The sequence below is a fragment of the Corylus avellana genome, chromosome ca6 (assembly GCF_901000735.1).
Source record: "Corylus avellana chromosome ca6, CavTom2PMs-1.0".
Classification (NCBI taxonomy): Eukaryota; Viridiplantae; Streptophyta; class Magnoliopsida; order Fagales; family Betulaceae; genus Corylus; species Corylus avellana.
Window position 1 is genome coordinate 5,351,290 of NC_081546.1, and position 22,879 is coordinate 5,374,168.

A 22,879-nucleotide genomic window follows, 5' to 3' on the forward strand; every position below is an offset into this window, starting at 1 on the left:
TAACTACTAATTGCCTATCCTTATTCATATAATAATATGCAAACCGACGTCATTAATTTTGTTGCGCTTGATATAGGATTTTCATTTTGAATTAAAATGAAATTGATCTTTATTCATTAAATAATAATAATAATAATATTTTTAAGCTTTCTTACATTTTGAAGCCTTATAATTATTTTAAAAATGCATGAAATCATCTAAAATAGGCCCTAAAAATGGCTCAAGAAGGCCCAAAAAGTATATTTCTAAAAAGCGGAGGGCCAAATTTTTTTTTGGGAGGGACCAATTGGGGCATAAAAAACATTATTATTTTTTTTTTTTGCATAATTTTTTTCTTGTGATTTTTTTTTTTTTTGGGGGGGGGCACCAGGGCCACTCCCGGTCTCCCCTGTCATTGGGTGTAATTATTTAGTTTCAACAACTACTTATCGGCGGTTATTTTAAAACCGCTAACCACTTAACGCATAAAGGTTGCAACAATTATAAAACAATCAAAGGATAGATGTCATCGATCAATTTAGCCAATTTCAAACGTTCAACCCTAGCTGAAAATTGAACGATCGACCATTGATGACAAACATTTTATGACAGTTAATTCAGAAACATCTAATTTTGACGCATCAACCCTTTTTCGGTGTGCATGAGGAGCCTATTTAAGCATCCTAACATCCATTCTTAACTATTTTGTCACCCACTACGTTAGAAAAATCATAGAGTAAGAGGGAGGAAGTGATTTCTTGAAGCCTTATCTTCAAGGAGAGATAACTCCTTACGTTAAACTCATGAGAATTGACTAAGCATTTTTAATTATTCATTTTCTAGCTTTTTTTTATTTAAAAAAGAAACAAACCTAGCAGACAAGAATGCTACGAGACAAACACTTGTGAATATGATTCCGAGGCTTTTTTATTTTGCTAATTTTTATTACAAAGCTAATCAAAATTATCTTTTGACTACTTTGACTAGCACAAAATAAATGCTCTTGGCGTGCGAGTCATTGGTTTCAATACAATAAAAATAGGTAGCAGCTGGATTGGAGTTTGCCATTGACACGTGTTTGGACTACAGTGCAATCTGCTAAGGAATTCATTATTTGGGCAGCCAAATTTTGACTGAAAAGCCATCTACGTCTAATCAATTTACCACCATATATGAATACCAAGAATGAGACAGAGAGTTGGTAGCAAAGTTACGAGCATCAAAGATTTTCGAATCTTAATTTAGTCAAATATGTCAAACTTAGAACACAAGTTGTTTTGTAACTCTACTTTCGAAAAGGAATGAAAGGAAAAAGAAAAGAAAAAAGTTGTTTTTTTTTTTTCTTTTGTTTGTAAGTCAACTTCAAATCTTTAGATCACTTGTGCGGTGTAGTGGTTTAGTACGTAGTTTCATGTAAATGTATCAATGAAAAATCATTTACACAAATTTGATTAATATGAGCCGTTTTGAATTTTATTAATATTCTGGTAATGTTTAATTAATTTATGATTTAATTAATTTTGAGAGTCACGCCCAACTAGATTAGCAATGGCCATAGTTAGTTGCCCCCCTCCTATCCTTATTAAAAAAAAAAAAAAAAATGTTTTTCTCCATAAATGCCTTCTATCCATGCATGGCAGCATGTGTGTTTGCACTAATAAATTATTTCAAGCAATAATTTTAGATCTATAATTATTTGGAAGGATCATGGGCTACGTCTGCATACAATATTAAACAATTAGTAATAACGTCGTGGATCTAATCCTTATTATATTCCCCATTGGCCAACTTTCATAATAATTGAAGTTGGTAATCAATTATTATATATATATATATATATATATATATATATATATAGGGTCATGATTCTAAGCACACCAGGTCATTTAATTTTTTTTTTAATTTTTAATATTAAAAAAAATTACAAACGTGCCATTACTTCACCCATATATATATATATATATATATATATATATATAATTAATTACTTAATTCGAACAAATCCAGAAGAGTCAGAAGACAGTAACAATAGTGTTTGACTGGCCTGGCCCCTTCCCGGAAAGGTATATTGCAAGCTAAAAACTAAAAACATACTTTATTGATTAGAAACCTCTATATCTAATTGTTTTTTTGTCTACATAAAAGCCTTTATACTTCTAAATGCGGTCTTTCAAGAAATAATTTGAGCTCTATAATTGTTAGAAAAAGTTATGCTATTGAACACGCGAAATTAGAAGGGGTCGGCTCAATAGTATAGGCAGTTTAGGCCGCCTGTTTTGTAAAGACCTCATGTTTTGTAAATACCTCAAAGAGAATGTGAAAGGGCTTGGAAATAAAGCAAAAACAAAAGAGGAGATTTTACTTAACATGCTATGAGGTCCTTAAAAAAAAAAAAAAAACAAAACAAAACAAGGAAGGTGACAAAGAATGTTTAAAAGACTTCATACAAAAGAACATCTACCTCTTTCTTTGGTATTTTTTGTTTTTTCATCATCCCTACTCAAATCTTAATTATAAAAAAAGTGAACTTTTGGCGATGATAATGATTAGTTCATCTCATCGATCGCTGATAAGACTTTTGCAAGGACTTTTGTGTATGTTATTTTTCACTGCATTTTATTTTGATATTTGTTGTTATAAGTAACACTTTAGTTAATTACCAATTATTTATATCGGAAGAGTTACGGTAACACTCAAAGTTAATTACCATCATTAATTATTTTGGGGAAGTTAGTTACGGAGTGGGTAAATAGAGTTAATTACCTGCTAAGAATCATTCAGGAAGAACCTAAACAGTAAAAATCACATATGTTTCCTCATGACCGATCGAGCCGTATCTTAACACCAACCCCATCGAAAACTCTAACATCCAAGCCAATAACCCACAACAGTTTCCATTGTAGAATTCGAACTTGAAATCTAGCCATCACTTGGACAACTCAAGTGCCACTAAACCACACTCTGATTGGTAGATGAGATTGAACTTTATTAATAATTCTAGATAATTTCAAATTAATAAATCATTTCGGAGTGTGAACGTGTGTACGTAGGACTCCTCGACCAAACAGGGACTTTGTGCTCAAGGTTATTGCCATGCAAATCATTGGTCCAAAATAGTAGGTAGCTGTGCTTATCGGACACCATTGACTCCTGTTTAAATTAAAATGCCGAACATGTTGTTGCTGAGATTCAGATGGACAACAATTCATTATTCAGACGACCAACGACTTTGAGAAATGCAACCATTCATTATAAGGTGTAGTTGTTTTTGTTTCTTAGTATATGTTTTTTATTTATTATTATTTGTAGTTAATTAGAGTGTTACTTTCTGAACAATACCCCACATGTTGGACTATGCTATGTATTCTATTTGGGCCGTCGAATTTTGAACGAAAATACAAAAAATAAAGCAACCCACTTGGGACCTCCGGCCAAATTTTACAGCGAAGGTGTACCATGAACAGGAATCATACAACAGTTCGACCACGACAAAGCTACGAATTAATTAACTTGAAATATTTTAAAGTTTTATACTGTATGTTCACACTATATAACGTATTCAACGATATTAATACTTTTATATATATTTTTTTAAAATAGTTAAAATAAAAATTTATTTGTAATAAGTCACTGTTGAAAAATAGTCTCACATTACTTATGAATAAGATCTTGGGCATTTTTATAACAAATGGATAACCCTCTCTTATCAAACCGGTTTTATGAGATGAGTTAGGCCATGAATTTTTCATGTATTAAAGCCTACTCCAGGACAAATAGGAGCCCACATTACTTACCCCGTGACAAGGACCAAGAAAAATACTGACCTACACGTAAGGGAGGGTGTTGAGAAATAGTCTCATATTGCCTGTAGATAAAATCTTGAGTATGTTTATAAAGAATGAATAACTCTCTCTTATCGAACTGATTTTATGAGATAAATTAGGCTCATAAATTTATTCGGTGACGTCAATTAATATGAACGGAATATAAAAATTTTGTGAAAAAGTTCAACGTACCAAACACTTGGGTTGATAGAGCGACAGATGGGTCAACTCCTTTTGATATATTGTCCGATATTGTGATTTGACAAAATAAAAATCAAGATTACGTACAGATAATGCCTACTACCTCACCAAACCCTATCTGCGTTCTTCAACCTCATAATCGTACTTTTATATTCCCCCTTGGCCAACTTCCGTAATAATAATTTCTTCCAAAAAAAACTTCCGTAATAATTAATTATTTTCTGCATATATATATATATATGCCTTCTAATTTCAAGCAATGATTTGAACTCTATAATTATTTGGAAGGATCATAGGCTACAAAAGCATACATAGCCAAACAAGAATTAATTAATGTATACAATTAGTAAGATTAAATTTCATCCTCCAATATAATTATTTGCAATGAGATTTTGTTTGCACAAAACCTTCAGAATAGCGATCCTAAATCTCGAGTTTGTGTTGAAAAAATTATTAGACATATAGAAAAATTGTCACTAACGATGAAGGCGAAGAAGAAGATTGCATTTGAAAATGCGTTTATAACAGATATAAGAAATTAAAATTCCACTATTTAGTTGAAAAAGTTTAAGGGGACCATACAATAGTTATGGACGTGATTGGTCGGAATGTACTGCAAATTCAAAAACTGACTACTGTTGAAGACTTTTGTTATTGTCGCTAATCAGCTATTATAAATGACGACTGCGACGGATTACCAATATATGCTGTTTTGCTTCTACTAATAGATAATGGTGGTAGGAAGAAGTCAACTTCATAACATTAGTTACGTGGATAATAGTTTAGGTAATGGTGTTTGGTAAAATGCAAGTTTCATGATGACATCATGATTGATTTTTTTCTAAAATATGAGCCGTCGTCAAGTAGGGAATAATAGGTGTCATTTCTGATTCAAGAACATCACACTAGTAGTGAAGTCCCAAGAAATAGAAAAGAACATCAACTATTAGATGAATAATAAGATCAAAGGTAAATGAAGATTAATTACCCGTAACATAAATTAAAAACAACAAATTAATTTTATGTCGATTAAAAAAACACAACAAAGTATTTACTGTTGATCCTGAAAAACCCAACTCAATCGAGCTCAAAGAGCTTGTTTAAGACTATAAACATGGAGATGATGATAGACATGATCAAGTTTTGCTAAGATCCACAAAACCCCTACGGTTGCTCAATGAACACATCACCCACTAGATGGCTATGAAAGAAAGCATTGAAGACATCTAATTCACTCACACACACACACACATGTATATATATTGTGCAGTCTTTTTAACGAGCCCATAACATCATAGCATGTAGCATGTTGAAATACCATACAACCTAAAAACTTAAGCCTATGAGTTTGAGCCCCAACAATACTATACATATTAGTTAACTACTCACACTTCTTACATATATTCAATATGGGACTCTATCCTTTTTACACTCACACAAATCACCACATTGTTATACTCCCACTCAAACGAAAGCCTTTTATCAATCTTATGTCTTGTGCCACAAACTTTTTTGCTTCTTCTCCAGTGACCCTTGTTTATACTCGCAGCTTGCACTTTTGTTCCAACTCCAAAAATCATACTTAAGCTCATGCCATGAGCCTTTGTCCTTCACTCGATACTCATTCATGCTTGCATTTTACACCCTTTTTTGTCCATACTCCAGGAAACTTATTTTGTCCGTGACTGCGCCACTCAACAATCGGCTCTTGTCAAAGAATCTGTTGTGCTGACGGTTCAACCAACAAACGTATGTTACATGTTCAGATTTTTCTCTCCTTCCTATTATAGAAGTTGGAGTGCTTTGCCATTATTTATTGACATCTTAATTAATAGAAGCATTTTAGGCAATTTCGACTTCGAGGCCTTGAAAGATTAATTTGTAAAATTTGGACCGGAGGAAAATGTATAGCACGTCTCTTATTTAAAACTAATGAAACATATATATATATATATATATACACGCATTGCCCTGAGTAGCAAGTAGAAAGAGGAGTGGTGTTGGTATTTGCAGACACCTTCTATTGTAAGCAAAGATAGAGTATACAACAAAGTTACATTGTTAGGCTATGTGGAGCCGACCCGGTTTGCACTCAACTCGGTTTGACGTTGGAAGCATTACGATAGGGGGCTGTATATTTATAGTTGCTGTTTCTCACTTTAGGATTTTGTATGGATGTAATTGACGCCTCTTATATTGTTTCTCAATAAAAACGTATCTCTTAGTGGTGAATTACATAAATTTCAAGAAAGTCATGACCTCCAATGGCTATTTTGAGGGAGCCTTAACCTCGAACCAACAAACTATATTGTACAAAATAATAATCAACCATTCTTTTATTATTGATAGTTCCTCCTTTAAATAGAAGAATGTACAAGAGACTACCGATTACATGAGAGCCTGATTAAGTCTTAACTTCTAGGACTAGGACTTTAACTCTGTTAAGGTCCTTAAGGAAACAACTAGGATTCTGACTCTATTAAGAAAAAAATCTGAACTTTAGATTTACTCTTTATTAGGGTTGGAGATCTATGAAGATATACTCCTCATTAGATTCTAACCGACTATAAGGTAGGATTACATCACACGCTCAGATAGAGTAACAACTCCCATTTTTTCACACAAGGGGAGGAAAATAGTGAGGATGATTCGAACTAGTGACATTCACTTCATGAGGTGTGGTTTCCATCTAATTGAGCTACTTTTTGAAAACATAATTGCATGCCTATCTAGTATGCAAGACTATCACAAATAACTATATTAAAGCAAAAAAAAAAAAAAAAAATCTATTTGTTTTCCTTTTCTTTTCTTTTTTTTTGCTTTTTTTTTTTTTTTTCCCTGTTTTCTTGTTAGGGTGGATATAATTTATTTTCTTGGTTATTTAATGAATTTGAGGTTGAAGAGCAAAGGTCAAATGTTAATGTGTTATGCAGGTAGAAGGGGATATGTTTGTAGGTGTCCCAAAAGGTGATGACGCCATTATATCAAAGGTCACTTAATTAATATCCATTCACTTGAAGCTTGAAAGTAGAGAACAAAAAAAACAAAAAAGATGACTTCTGCTTTGCTTTTTCATCATTTCATGCATGTTAATAATATATTGCAGTCTACATGTCATGACTGAAGTGATGAACATTTCATTAGACTTTTGAAGAACTGCAAGAAAGTGTGAAGGTGATTATATATCATTGACTATATATAATGGCAGAGGCATCCGAGTCAAGTATTGCTGCTAAGCATATTTCTTCTATCTTTGATAATTCCATGGTCTCTAAACTTGGAGGGAAGGAAATAATTGAGAAAGGAGTTCGAAGCCTTGAGCAAGAGTTTAGGATTCTCTAGCGCTGAGGTGCAACAGTGTCGTTTTGTTCACGTGAACGATTCTTATAACATGCATTGCAAGATGCGATTGCGAATGTCGTAAAAAGGCATTGACTTTTCTTGTTGGACACTAATTAGTTTTCAGTTGATATAGTCAAAAGCTCAATCTAACACTTGGTTTTCAAGTTATCTGTTGCATGTGCCTACAACGTTTTGGGAGCTATGAAACTTCACAAATAAGTCTCCCAACCATCTAGTCTGTAGTGATCTTCTTTTAGCTAGTTTCATTGCCTAGCTATCAATTAGGGGTGCGCAGATTAACTGTTTACCACCTACCGACTGTAACCGAACTGACATTAACTGCCTACTGCTAGAAGTTGATCGGTACTCTGTTAAGACTTTTTAATAGAATGATGATTACGAGAGCATTAGCTAAGTTTTTTTAGTAGAACATATTAGTTGGTGGATTCTATGACCAATTTATTAATAGAACATAAGTAAGGTAGACTCTTATGGTATTAATTAATGGGCCCATTTAAAATTTGTTTGGTTCAATAAGCTATTTTAGCCTAAAAAACAATTTGAGCCCTCAAAACAATCAATTTTTTGCCCAATTAAAAAAGCTTACGGTTAACCGATTAATCGAACCGATTTTAACTGAGATATCCGTTTAACCGAAACTTTCGAAATAAATCCTTATTGAAATGTAATCGGTTAATTAACTAATTTAACTGACAATTTCGATTAACCGAATTGATACCCACCCCTAATCAATAGCTAGTCAAGCCATGTATGTCCATGAAATTGTGTATTTCATGCAATACATTGTGTGATGGTGATCAACTTAATCTTAACTCGAATAAGATTCAACTATAAAATTAAAAATAAATAAATACCTAGCAAATGCTTAGATGTGTGCACATCAATTCAACAAATTTAATATCTACGAGTGGAAATTTCAAGGTCTCTGAAAAAATGCAGCTTTGATTCAAACAACATGTTGAAGAGATGAATAGGTGTTTGAGACAAATAGCGCCAATTTTAAAGATGAAGAAGACAATCTGTTGAACAATAAGCAACCACATAATGATTATCAGAATCAAATACACACACTACCTGTCGAAGTCAATACAGAAAAAATGGTCTCTAACGACGACCAAAAATCGTCACTAATGACTATTAGAGACAACCAAAAGTCGCCACTAGAGTTGTCGCATTTGCGCTAAATTCCTTGGAAGTGTTAAGAATCACGACCTATTGGGTATTGTTCATGACAATGAGCCATGCCCACCAAAGTTTTTGGTTGACAAGTGATCCTAAATACTCACTTTGGCAGGAAAAAAAAAAAACCTTACCTCTTGCTTGCTTACTACCAACATTAGGCCCGTTTGGCTAAGTCTAAATTTTTATGAACTTCTCAACATTCTTACATTTTATATCATATAAATTATTTTTTATTACCTTTTATTACTATTTAAATAAAAAATTCATTACAAAACAAATTTCTTTTCATTTTTTCATACGAAATTTTTTAAATTTTTATCTACTTTTATATTTATATTAATCACTTTCAAACTAAAAACTACTTATCCGGTCAATTGCCAAACGAGACCTATAGCTGTGGAAAAGCTGGAAGATGATGATGATCTCATCTCTTTCTTTTTTTTTTTGTTTGAAGTAAGAACACTCCCAACAGACTCCCTTATAGGGAGTCTGTTCTCTATGTGTAGGGAATATGTCCAAAAAATCACAAAAAATGTCCCACAGCAGATTTTCTAAATAAGCCTTAACCATGAGGATCGCTACAGTAGAACCTAAAGTATAGGGTTCTACTATTGCGATCCTTATGATTATTAAATTCAAAAAAAACATTTCTCTCTCTTCTTTACACTCTCCTCTCTCCTCTCTCCTCTTACAATTCTCTCTCCTCTCTCCTCTCATATATATAATATAATTAAAAAAATAAATATTTTAATGATATAGGGAATGATTAAGGGAAGCTATTGGAGCATATTTTGACATAAGAAAGCAAAAAGTAGTTTGGATCCTTAAATATAGGAAAAATGACGAGGAAGCTGCTGGGAATGCTCTAAGGGCTCAACTTGTTTGGTGGATCCGATTTTCCCCCCAAAATCATGAATATATATATATATATATATATATATATATATGCTATGTTCCCCCCATAGCCTATAACATGAAAAATGCATCATATAATTAGATGGATGGAGTCGAATAAGCTTTGTACCGACAGAAGTTGGCATCATGCAAAACAGAGAATTACTTTTAACTCCATCCAGAAGACAGCTATGGTGATGTGACGTGCCCCAACAAATAGTGATGATGGCCGGGCGGCTACAATGTTCAATGTTGGACCAAATTTGCCATCAACCACTTCAACGAAACTCCTTTGTTTTTTTCTTTTTTTTTTTCAACCGAATCTTCAACAATATTGATGGCTGGCCACAATCTTCCAAAAAAAAATGCCCTAACGTTTCATCAACCCTGCTTTCACCTTGTATGCGTCCACCAAGAAGAAAATGCTCTCTTATTGTTTCTTCTCTTCTATTAGATTAAAAATAAAACTATACTACTCAAAGCAAAAATTGGCTAGTGCTTCTTTGATAGTAAGCAATTGTGAGAGGCCTTCGATGGAACCCACATGTTTGAACAGATGCTCAGACAACTAAACCTCATGGGGACCTCTCTCGATTACCAACACGATTACACGGAGCAAACAATTGTAAGAAGTCCCTAATTGCAAGGTATCTCAATCCGGAACCCAACTTTACCATGTGGTTTTGGGAGCCTTTAGTACAACAGTTGGGGTATTAGGCTATTAGAAACAACGACAAAATTTAACTTGGAAAATTCAGAGGCTTTTACTGATTCGTTGACAATCGAACTCAGCATTCAAGTACCAACGCACCATATTTGAATTTTGATTAAATAAGAATAAATGATTGTCAGTGGAAACATATCCAACCCAAAAGTATGCTTATACAAATGTTCACAATCCTTAAACGTAGTGACTTAATTGCCCACACTACCAATCACGATTCCTAAAACACCAATGCCTTTCGAGAGAGAGGAAGAAAAAATTATTAAAAAAAAAAAAAAAAACAAATTTTCAGTAAATGGTCAATCTTTCATTCTCTTAACAATGGAGCGACCAAACAAAATTTCACTGCCAACTCAGAATATAGGTATAATGAATCATTGTCTGACTAAAAAAAAAACAGAACTGCAAAATCACTAGTCGAACTGCCCAAATATCATACAAGCTTGAATGGCCAATCAAAATTTCTTACAGGCAACAACGAACTCAGTGAGTTAGTGAGAAGGGAAGATACATCGAATGGTAGCTGTGGTACCGGGCGCTTCGCTTGCATTCAAACGAAGTAATGAATGAGAAAAAAAAAATGGATATCACATGGATGCTAAAGCGGATTGCAATTATCTGTTTCTATAGAGACGGTCAGTTCAAAATACTGCAGAATGTTGATCTCACCACAGATGACTTACTGCCAATAAAATTCTGCATCCGCTATAGCCATCCCTCACATCAAACTCACAGAATTCATGTATCATGTGGAGAAGCAGCACTTCTGCAACATTTAGAACATTACAGGACATACCTTCACCAGGCATTCAAGAAGTGAGCGGCAAAGCACAACATAGAGAATCCAGCTTCCTATTGATAAGGTCAAAGACACATTTTTACTCCGTTGCACTTTGGCGAATATTCCGCTTTTCCTCTGCTCTGTGATGAAACAACTTGGCTATGGCTCTCCTCTCACAGTCCTGGATGTAAGGAACCAAACAGAACAGTTAGATTAAGTTTAAATTTTATTCTTTGTGCTGTCATTATGGTCTCCATTTAGTTTAAGGCGGTGACATTCCATAGGATATTGACCTTGAACATATTAAGACGAAACGGTTTGGCATGATTCTTCCTTCTCAACTTCTGGTATGTATATGCGAAACTCAGTTGATCACGAGGAGTGAACCGCTCAACTTCATTGAACCAAAGGCAGGAGAACAAATTTGACATCGGAGTGTGAGCCCTAATGATAAAAGATCCTTCAGGTACATCTGTGGCCAGCAAAGCAGAAGGCAAATTATGTCATAAATTGTAGGAGGAAGTACATATAGCTGCAAGTTTGGACAATAATAAATTCTTATATAACACATACTGCTAGGGAGAAGCTTGTTTGGATCTGACGCATTAAATCTTTGCAGCCCATCAGCCCGGTAGAATGCAAATTGTTCATCGATGATAGTGTGGTTGTACTTGTTCAGTTTTTTATTCTGCACAACTTCTTCCCATACACAATGCCGGTCATAGTGATTAGAAATTGCATATTCATAACCTTTTCGCCACAAGAAGTATTCCAAGATCAGAAGAGGGTCAAGTTGGAGACGCAATTTGCTATCCAACCAGATTGAATACCTGAAAATATTTTAGATACATGAGATTTAGACACAAGAGCCAGTGCTTTTTTTATTATTATGCCACAAGAGCCAGTGCTTGTTTGCATAGAATACCCACCTTACCAGCAAATATACAATTCCAATGAGCAACATATGACATAGAAGCAGTTCCTACAGAAGTCCTATGGTAAAAATGGACTTCTTTGACAAGCAGCTCCATTTGAATAAAAGTGGACAAAGAGTTTGCGTGTTTATTTATGATGTATTACTCTAAAGTCACAAATTTCTTGATAGCACTTACATTTTGAAATAAGGAGCTAAGATTTACAGCCAGCATTAACCCTTTTTCATTTTTTTTTGTTGGCAGCTCTAAATCAAAATTATAGCAAATTTGAAAAAGTATATATATATAAATCATGTCATCATTATTTATACACAGAAAGGAACTTAAGCAACCACTAAACTAATAATAAACAAAAGGCATACTTTCTTCTCGATTAGATTCTCTGGGAAAGCTGCATTGAATTTTATAGAAAGATGACAACCCTTTCTGACCAAAAATATAAATAACTACTAACTCATGTCAAGTAGACCTTATTGAGAATTATAATCATTAAGCTGAGAGGGCAACTTTAACATTATAAACCACAAACCTAGTACAATGATGCAGCTGGATTGGGTTGTTACGCACTTCACAGACAACCCCCCCAAAAAAATAATAAATAAATAAAGCAACCCAAAAAAAAAGGTTTATGTATACATGTTTATCTTGTATACTTCATTTGTACGAGGCATTAACTGGGAGCCCTCTAAAGCACTGCTATGGCATATTACAAATTTGGTAGCAGACAGTTAAATGCTGCAACAGTCTCGTACTAGAAGTTAGACGACTACAATAAGCGGAATTTAAAATTCTTCATTAAATACTCAAAAGATATATAGAGATTAAAGAAAGTATGAACTTCTGAGAGCATGTCGGGTATTTCATTGATAATTCAAATCATAAAAATTTAAAATACTGGAGCTAATTTTGGGTGTAACCTAAACACCTATGCTTTTAATTAATTAACAAAAGTTTGTGTAAGAATATGAGCTACATGTGAGTAATCAATATATTCTCCAACACTCACAGGTCACAGCTTACTCCCAATCAAAATTAGGTACAACTTTGCAAACATAAATTTAAAAAGTGAGAACCATATTCCAGTTTCAAGCTTGAAAAAATATGATAGCCTGTGGAAGAAAGATTTTATTCACTATGAACTATGCATATCTTTCGGTATATCATATAAACTCTTAAAAAAGATTATATTCAAAAAGAAAGACATTGTCATCAAGACTACATTCCAGTACATTTCTAACAAAGCAACAATTAAATGGTCCACATAGCAATTGAAACAGGGTTGCATGATGGGAGATTCTTCTAAACATTACTATTTTTTTTTTTGATAAGTAATGTTGTATCTAAACATTACTAATTTACTAGACATTCAATTTCCATCACCAAGTTCGACAGTAGATAAGAATTATAATCATCACTATCATCTGCCATCCATGATATGTACGTATATATATTAATCAATGCAAATGCAGATGAACAGAAACAAATTAGTTCAGTTACAAGCTATAGGGACTACAACATTTTACTATGAACTGCAATGCAACACACACTTCTGTAGTCAACGTAGTCTCATTCTTACCTTGCAGAAGGAAAAAGCCTATGTGGCAATAATTTAGGTATTTTCCCCACTCTTCGCATATCAGAATAAGGTAGATTCTTCACCAGCACAACCTTCCATAAGCCAATAAAACCCATTCTATCTGGTACGTGACCTTCTGAAGAAAGTTTCTGCAAAGTAACTTCATCCATGAACATAACAAAACATACGTTTTTCCTTGACAGTCGAGTCACCTGGAATGAAGAGAAACTGAGACATCATCTACAATCCCAGACAACACTCTTGGTAAAGAACTAGACCAAATATATAAATGACATTCAGGACAGTATTGTTATTCAAAATCAACCACATGTAACTCAAAATCACTGTAACCTTAGAAAATCCCATCAAATTTTATCACATCTAATACCCCTTTGTAAAAGTGGGAAAAAAAAAAAAGGACATCTACTTAATTCGGCCTCAATTTGCATCAAGATGTGACTTCTAGTTTCAAATTTAAATTCCTGTTAACATCTGGGATGCAAATCATTACGTAATGATTATTAAAAGGGTAGCACAATAGCTCTTAAATTTTCCAGCTGGCACAGTAACTATAGGTTCCCTGATGCACATGGCATGGGTAATGATGAAATTGCAGACAACATGAGGTTAAGAAAAGCAGCATAAACCCCCAAGGGGTTGGCTGGAATAGTAAGTCACTTGACCTTGGTGTCTCATAAAGTATTAGGTCTAAGGTTCGACCCCCTTGAATGTAAACAATTCCTTGGGCCACACCACGGGCAAAAGCCCGAACTTTATCCAAGCTGTATGAAGGAGGCACTTCGCATGGTGTCCCAGATATCTAGTCGGAGCAACGCCCTGAATATCAAAAAAAAAAGAGCAAATATAGGCAGCTAAAAAGTCTATCCAATTTGGCACTTTCCAAGGACTGTAAATCACTTGCTTTGAGATCAACTTTGAACCTATGTTTTCCTATGTTAGTAGGAAGTTTGCGTAATTTTTTTCATATTAATAAATGAGTATGTTTCAAGATTTCTTAGACTTGGCCCATGGGTAGAATTTTGATTAGAGTTCGTTACTGAAGTCTAATGTGTGTTTTAAGCAGTTTCAAGCCAAATTTTTAAGTCTCCCTTTCTGAATTTCTCACTTCTATATTATAAGTAATCCTGTGTACTTATCCAACAAAAAAAAAAAAATAATAATAATCCTATGAGAAAGATATGTTTCACTGTACTTCAAATATAATCAACCTTTGATGAATGTAATTTTCCATGTGTCCTCCCCCTCCTCCTCTAAGGTCGCAAGCTTAGACTTTTCTTTTCTTTTTTTATAAATAAACAATCTTACTTATCAAAAAATAAATAAATAAACAAGCTTAGACTTTTCTTATTTACCAAACCTATTAAAGAAAGCCTAAAACCCCATCACACTTCTTCACCATAAATAGCCTAGAGCCTTTATCCCAGAGTTGCACATCTTATTCCTAACCTAGGCACCACATAAACAAGAGTAGCCTAATTTCCAACTGTGTTTACATCACGTGGGCCCCACATAACACCAGGTGGCATGTTCACAGAGGGCTATGTTTACTGAAGGACCCAAAAGTATATTCACATGCTTAACAGTATCCATATTAGGAAGTAGAACAAATATCATTATTAAGCATAAGATTTTTAGTTTTCACTTCCACTAATCTTTTTAGGCATCAATATCTTAAATTGAGGTTCAAACTTTCTACCTTCACGATAAGTCTAAAAGACAATTTTGCACAAAAATACACCTGCTCAACGAAGCAAAATATATATATAAGAAAGATTGTTGTTCATCTTTTATGATAATGTAAAACTATCACAGCCGCCTCCTCATTTAAAGTCTCAACTGATAATTACAAATTCATACTGTAAAATAATATAATATGTCAGATAGATATTTCAGAGACAATATACAATCACAGCATCCAAATGTGTCCAGCAGAAACACCATATTTGAAGTGCAATTGCTCCTTGAAGATGATATTAAAACTCAACAGCTCAAAAGAAATACAATAGAATGCCATAGAGGAAGTAGAAAAGATTCCTATTTCTTCTAGGTACAGGCATAATTCTCCAGAATAAATGTCTTTTTCTTCTAGCATAATAGTGAACATTCTTGTTTCTCAATTAAAAAAAGAAAAGAAAAAAACTGTACCGTTTTACCAGTCGGTGTCCTCAAGCGGTCTGAATTTCCAAAAATGCAAGAGACCACAGCAATGTGGCATTTACTGATGTAGTTTACGTCATCTTCTGCCAAGTCAAACCCTGTACTTGGGGATCCTTTGGGACCTTTAACAAGGCCACAATTTATTTTCTGATCATGGGCCAAAAATGAATTTTCCCTTTCTTCCAAACTCTGATGTCCTGCAAACCTAGGCTCCCATTGTTCTTGTCCACTGGGCTTCTCCTCTACATCTGTGTACTGCAAGGTAAATCTTGCAAACTTTCTACTTTCTAAAGGCTCTACAAGCTGTGCAGTAGAGTTTAAGAACTTCATCTCACAAGAGGAACCTAAAGCAATTAAACATTATATGTCAGTAGGACTAAAACTGAGTACATAGAAAGTGAGTAAAATGTAGAAACAGGGATGGAGGGATAGTAACACTTGATGGTCAAGAGACAGCAAAGAGTGACTACTTTCAGTATCTAGGATCAATAATTCATAAGGATGAGTAGATTGATGAGGAATAGTAGAAATAGTGTCACTGATCTCACTGATCAGTGATCAGTTGGTACAAATAGTGCCATCAATCAACAAGGAGTCAATGGAGTTCCTTCTTTTGTTAGAGTAAGCCGTCATGTGAAAAAACTTCATGCACTTATAACCTTCCCTGAGCCACAAGATCCTAGATTTCTGCCTCCAACTCACTTCGTCCATGAGAGTGGATCTTTCTAGTTCGCTAACAATTTATGCCTTCTTCCCACTCTCCCCAACACTTAATCCCCTCCCCTCTTCAATGATACCGAGAACACAGCTCCTCCAAAAGGAACTTCGTTTCTACATTGTGAAACACCTCATTCCATCTCTTTAGGTCAACTTTCAAGGCCTTAAGCTAGCTAGCTAAAATGAAGCTAGGAGTACCTTGGAAAAGATAAGAATCTCGACACTGTTTCACCCTGTCCACAAAGCCCTCAGACTTTAGCCACATATTTCCAATTTTGATGACCTACTACCCCTATGAAAGTCACCTCAGTCGAGGAGGATTGGGAAATGATCCAAGCAAAATCTAGGAAGCCTCCTCTGTGACACACCAGGAAATTGGCCTTCCTACTCCGAAGAAACCAAGAAAGAATCAATTCTTGACCAAGAGAGAGATTCTCAATTATTTGACCAGGTAAACGTTCTTGCCCCTTAAACACGGGGTAACCCGAACCCCATTTACAAAACTTGGGTTTAAAAGAGAATTTGGGCCAAGAACCCACGAAGCCCATCTTGGCCTTCCCTTTAGCTTCACAGGCTATAAATCCCATGTTAACAACCAGGCATTCAGAACTAGGCTTCGGCTCATGAGGAACTTCGATTGGTGGCCCTCAAATTGTAATTTTTTGAATTTTCATGCTTTTTTAGATCTCTTCTCCACAACTTGCAAGGATTCACAGGCTATAAATCCCATGTTAACAACCAGGCATTCAGAACTAGGCTTCGACTCATGAGGAACTTCGATTGGTGGCCTCAAATTGTAATTTATTGAATTTTCATGCTTTTTTAGATCTCTTCTCCACAACTTGCAAGGATTCTCTCTTGTACACTTCCTATGTATTTGGGTTGTGCCTTTGCAAGTTTTAATGAATTGGCAATTACTTATCCAACCAAAAAATGTCAAGGTGGTTGCGTGGCCACCCTTGCACGGCCACCCTTATCTTTTTCTTTTTTCTTTTTTTTAAATAATAATAATTTTTAAAATAATAAGTTAGCTTTTACCTCTACAAATTAATCACATGTTTTGTTAAAATATTTCTACAAGGGAAGAATACAGATTTATAAAAAGAGTTTGTGTTTTCAAGGGTGTTTTATGTTTTTGAGTTATGTATTAATGTATTTGTTTTGAGAACAGAAAAAAAAAAAAAAAAAAATCCATTTAACAAACATGACATTTGTCTTCTTTCTCATTTTATTTCTTTTGGTCCACCAAAGGCCATTGTGTTATAGATTACACAACAGAGGAAACACTCTCCGCCATTGAGTTATAGATTACACAACAGAGGAAACACTCTCCCATACCTTAGAGCCCTCCCTCCCTCCCGATTGTAGATGGATTCAATCACAACCCTCGTATACAACGATAAGAGACTTTACTAGCCAAACTAGCTGATACCCATAACTTTGACTTCTTTCATGTCAGAAATTTACCTTAGTGTATAATGATATATTGCAACAAAAACTAGTGAACTAGTTTCTCAATTAACCTTCAATCAGTTGGCATGCTGCCCACAACAATCTCAATAGGCAAGGGAGCCTTGTTCCCCCCCCCCAAAAAAAAAAAAAACCATGACTAGCAAGCCACATTTTTGTCTAAATCACCTAAAATCTTTACACATAGATTGTCAGTCACTAGCTAAACCTTATGCTTTCAAGTTCCACGTATTTAGTGACAAACTCATATCATTTCTTGGGGATCCCATTCATCACCCATGTCATGTCTTTGTAAGAGGTTGTAAAAGATGTAAAATAATCTTTATTTGGCTTAACTAGCAGTTGTGGGCATCAAAATGAATAATAAATCCCAGACTACAAGAAAGTTATAATTTTGTTGGCACAATCTAATTCAATTTCAGTTAATGGAATAATATACTAACATGCACCCAGATCATTTGCATAAGAAATCAGAAATTTTACCAGAATATTTGCGACGCTTTGCTTTCCTCTTTGAATCAGACCGTGACCGAATAGACTTTCTTTCGATGACACCAACATATCTGGAATTTGTGTTGACATTAGCAAAATCTCGCAAATTTAAAGAAGAATCATTCTCGTATGAATTGGTGGAGGTTTTCTCCACCTCCTCAGCTACATTCCGATTCTTGGTTTCAACACTAAGAAAATCAGACAACTCCCTAGAGTTTCTACTATCTTCATTGTGTGAATTTGCTACATCTAAATGGTCCCCTTTCTCATCTCCAATGTCATCATAGTCTTCCTTTCGAGCATCATGAAAGTCAAAACCATCATCATACTCATCATCAGCATCAACCACCTCATCCTGCTTTTCCAAATCCTCAACATCAGACAGTTGATCTTTACTTCCACTTTCCGTAGATGTTCGTCCCACATTCTCCAAAGATGCCTCATATTGTGCTTCATACATTTTCAATTCATCACGCCCATCTTCATTGTACAACCCAATGCTTCTCTGATGTGAACCCTTGATAGAATCACCAAGAGAGGGCTTCTTGTTGCCATTCCTCATTTTCACGAGAACATCATCAGAAGCTTTATCAGTAGCATCCATGCCAGAATGCTCCACCACGTCCTCATTGTAATCTTCATCCCTTCTCCTATCATCTCTATCCCAATACCTTGAGTCTCGGCCATGCCCTACTGAACCCTGGCCAAATCTGAGAACTTTATTTCTCTGTGTCCGTGTCACATTTGTAAGAAAATCATCATTCTTCAATTCATCCTTCTCAACATGATAACTATCTATATCTGCAGCAACACATAAATAGGCATTAAATCCTTTGATAAAACTCATACCTCCACAATCAGAGAATACAAATGAATAATCAAGCTTATTAATCTATTTTGAGAGAAGAAAATGTAGAAGAAGAAATAAGTTATGGGATTTAGCCGCTATTCAATTTCTTAGACTTATGCACCCCATTGAATAGAGTATTCGATAATAGTCTTGACCCAAAGAACGATTACTTTAAGATTTTTCTGAATAATATGGTTCTTTTGCTTCTTTCTAGCTATTTGGTGGTAGAACTGGTGGCAACAACCAAATCAAAGGTGGTGGTGGAGGTGGCGGGTGGTGATGACAATAATGAGTAGCCTATGGTTAACAATGATGGTAATGGATGATGCTGGAGGGATGGTGCTATGACATTCATAAAGATCATGATGGTGGTGTTGTGTGAGCCGCACCAAGTTGGTGGTGCTAGTGGAAGTAGACATGGGAGCAATTATTCTGAAGTAGCATTGATAGTTGTCACTCAAAGCACGGACAACAGTCATGGTGGTGGTGATGTTACTTGTTGCAAGAATGACAAGAAACAAAAAGAATGAATATATATATATGTGTGTGTGTGCGCGTGTGCACGTGCATACATGGATATGCATATCACTTCAAAAACAATAGAAAATATTCAGCATTCAACAATAAGCCATGAGCAACTGTAGATTTAAGTGAATTTTTTTCCTAATAGATCCTGAACTATTAAACATTATCAAACTCTAAAATATTTGAACATAAAGATGCAAGCTCAACAAATGCACTTCTTTTTTTTTTTTTTCTAAGCTCATCATCAGATGCACTTGAAATGAACAAGCGCTCATTTTGGTGATCAAACAACACCTTGATATTATACACCTTGCCTTTCCATTTGGTTATCAAACAACTATTTGGCTAGCAAAGGCAAGTTTCCATTTACACACGGTTTGGAGGCAAATAAACTGTAGGAAAATAAATTGCGTATGTTTTGACTCATAAAAGTTTCACTAGTTTGGGACCCAAGAAAGCAAAAACCTTTACCACTCACTGAATCTAATCAACCCATCTCTCGACTTGAGTTGATTTGAATCATTCAAGTCCCAATAATTTCATTTAATTTCCCTTTCCTGCATCTCCAATGTAACCAATCAAAGGGTTATTGAAACCTCAAAACAACACAGTCCCAATAATTTCATTTTATTTCACTTTCCTCCATCTCCAATGCAACCAATCAAAGGGTTATTGAACCTCAAAACAACATGGCCACACAAAATTCAGATTCCAGCTTTCTTTCATCGAAGTTTCTTGTCAACCAAACAGGCATTCAGTAGAATACAGAAATAGAAACATATTCACAAGTACTGGAAAAACGATTCAAGTTCCTGGTCTGAAGTAGAATGCAATATCACTCTCTCATCTCACCAAAACCGCAAAATACATTCAGAAAGGATGGAAGCCACGGTGTTGACATATGGTGATCGACACGTTCGTACATTATTTCAGCGAACAAACACATCAAACATGCCAAATCAAAATGCATTGAAGAATAACTGAAATTCATCTCAGGAAAGATAACATATAACACATATAACTCAGAGATCTGCACAGTTACCGAACAAAGAAAAGCGAGCAAATACGCAGTCGTCTTCTCAATAGCAAAACGAAAAGGCTTAGAAACTAACCTTTGGTGTCTCTGGCGAGGTAATAGTACGCCAAGACGGTGACGACGAGCACGAGAGAGAGGATCACAATGACGGCGCCGACGGAGACGCGACGACTCTTGTCGGACCGAGCCGAGCGCCGAGGACGAGCCGGCTTGTGCGGAGCGGCGCGAATCCCGATGGCGAGGTGATCGGGCGCGCCGTTGGAAGAATGGTGGAGATCATGGCCACGTGGCCCGAGGAACCTCTCCGCTCCTGATTGCCTGTGCTGAGCCATTCTAGCATTGTAGAACTCTGGCTCTGAGCAACTCACACAAGAGAGAAGAGAGAAGAGAGAGAGAGAGAGAGAGAGAGATAGTCTATCTATTTCTTTTTTCTTTTTTTTTAATAACTTTTTTGAATTATGTGTTTATTATTTGGTTAGAGATCGATAATCACTGGAGGAGTGTGAAGGAAGGAAGCGTGAGATTTTTAAATAGAGATTATTTATTTTGAATTTTCAAAATGATTATCAATGATAAAAGAGAGCGGCCGCGTGAGATTGCCCGGCGGTGGAGGGCGGTGGACTTATTGAGGCTTTTGACTTCCCCGTAGCATCGGAATTAGTAAAGTACTCTTATACCCGACCCATACCCGGATTTCTCTTTGTTCTTTTTCTTTTTTCTTCTCATTAAAAAGTTAAAGAATTACAACTTTAGAGTTTGGTATATTTATTTAAAGAAAAAATAATTAGATTCATTGTCAAATCAAATGTTAACATTGAATATTCATATTTCCTAACATTGCCTTTCCTGCAATTTAGACGTCAAAATCATACTTTGAGATTTATTTTGCAATGCGGGTCGACCCGTACCGTGAGAGAAGAGAAGAGTTGTGCCGTGTGGCTGGCTGTATTGTGTGGGAATGCAAATCGTGTGATCCAACTTGTTTTCAATTTCATAATGTGCGTGATTCACGGGAAAATTTTGCTTCAAATGAGGTAAACGGAAAAGGTCGGAAAAAAAAAGAAAAAATCTCGGGATAAGTACAACTTTTAATATGGCACGCCATAGCTAATAAAACTGTGGCACGTGTCATATTTAAGCTAATGATACACTGAACGAGTTTATTAAGTCAATGAACATAATTGAGTGTAGAGAGTAAATTATTATTATTATTATTTTTTTTTTTTTTTTGCATGCACAAAATTTTCCTTGAGTTGAAAAAAAAAATTTCAACCTAATTTATAAAAGTGATATGTATTTATTTTTTTAATAACATGTGAGCTATAGAATAAGAGTAATTTTAAGAGGCCTACTTGTGTCTTACTTATGTCCTACAAAGAATGATGTGGCGTGACTATTAAAATTACCAACTAGCATGAGATTGATCATTATTGAATTTTGATCAAATGGTAATTTTAATAGGCACATCATTCTTAGTAGGATACAAGTAGGCTTTCTAGAATTACTCGTAGAGTACAATAAGAGTAGTGGCACAAGGGTGCACTTAGTACTAGGGATAAAACCCCAATTATTATTAAAAGGGTTAAATACTAAATACCCCTGGAGTTTCATTGCTTTATTTTTTTTCTTTAGGGTTTGATTTTTATCACAGAAGGTTTCTGTGGTTTTGATAATAGACTAAGTTAGTCCTTCGTCAGTTGACAGTTAGTTGACTTAACGGAATTCCACGTGAACCAATCAAATGTTAACACGTGACACATACTGAAAATTTTTTTAAAATTAAAAAATGATTTAAAAAAAATAAATAAATTGGGGGTGACTCGGCTATTTGGCCACTCCCTAGGCTCCATGGCCACCCCCAAATTTTTTTTTTTTAAAAAAAAACATTTTTTAATTAAAAAAAATTAAAAAAATTTTAAGTAGGTGTCACGTGTCAACATTTAATTGGTCAACGTGAAATTCTGTTAAGTTAACTAACGGTCAACTAACTTGATCTATTATCAAAACCATAGGGACTTCTTATAATAAAAATCAAACCTTAAAAGGAAAAAATAAAGCAATGAAACCCGAAAGTATTTAGTATTTAACCCTCATTAGAATTATCTTCTAGGGGAGTTATCTCTAAGTAGGATGTTAACGAGTTCTACTATAA

At 34.9% G+C, this 22,879-nt stretch overlaps 1 protein-coding gene across 1 annotated transcript; it reads right to left on the reverse strand.

Annotated features, from left to right (window-relative positions):
- Positions 1 to 10,581: 10,581 nt before the first annotated feature.
- LOC132184652 (uncharacterized) lies at positions 10,582 to 21,155 on the reverse strand. The gene is made up of 7 exons (XM_059598368.1): positions 20,804 to 21,155; positions 18,308 to 19,117; positions 15,626 to 15,981; positions 13,460 to 13,671; positions 11,522 to 11,778; positions 11,242 to 11,420; positions 10,582 to 11,129 (listed from the first exon to the last, which is right to left on the reverse strand). The coding sequence occupies exons 1-7, from the start codon at positions 21,057 to 21,059 to the stop codon at positions 11,046 to 11,048; spliced, it is 2,154 nt and encodes a 717-aa protein (XP_059454351.1). The 5' UTR covers positions 21,060 to 21,155; the 3' UTR covers positions 10,582 to 11,045.
- Positions 21,156 to 22,879: the final 1,724 nt, after the last annotated feature.

What these genes read in the sequence shown, in the direction of transcription:
- LOC132184652 (XM_059598368.1), bottom strand. Translation starts at nt 21,059, where the DNA reads ATGGCTCAGCACAGGCAATCAGGAGCGGAGAGGTTCCTCGGGCCACGT. An exon ending in GGACACCGACTGGTAAAACG is followed by an intron (nt 13,672 to 15,625) that starts GTACAGTTTTTT and finishes TCTTCATTCCAG; the next exon opens with GTGACTCGACTGTCAAGGAA. An exon ending in TTCGTCTTAATATGTTCAAG is followed by an intron (nt 11,130 to 11,241) that starts GTCAATATCCTA and finishes CCTTACATCCAG; the next exon opens with GACTGTGAGAGGAGAGCCAT.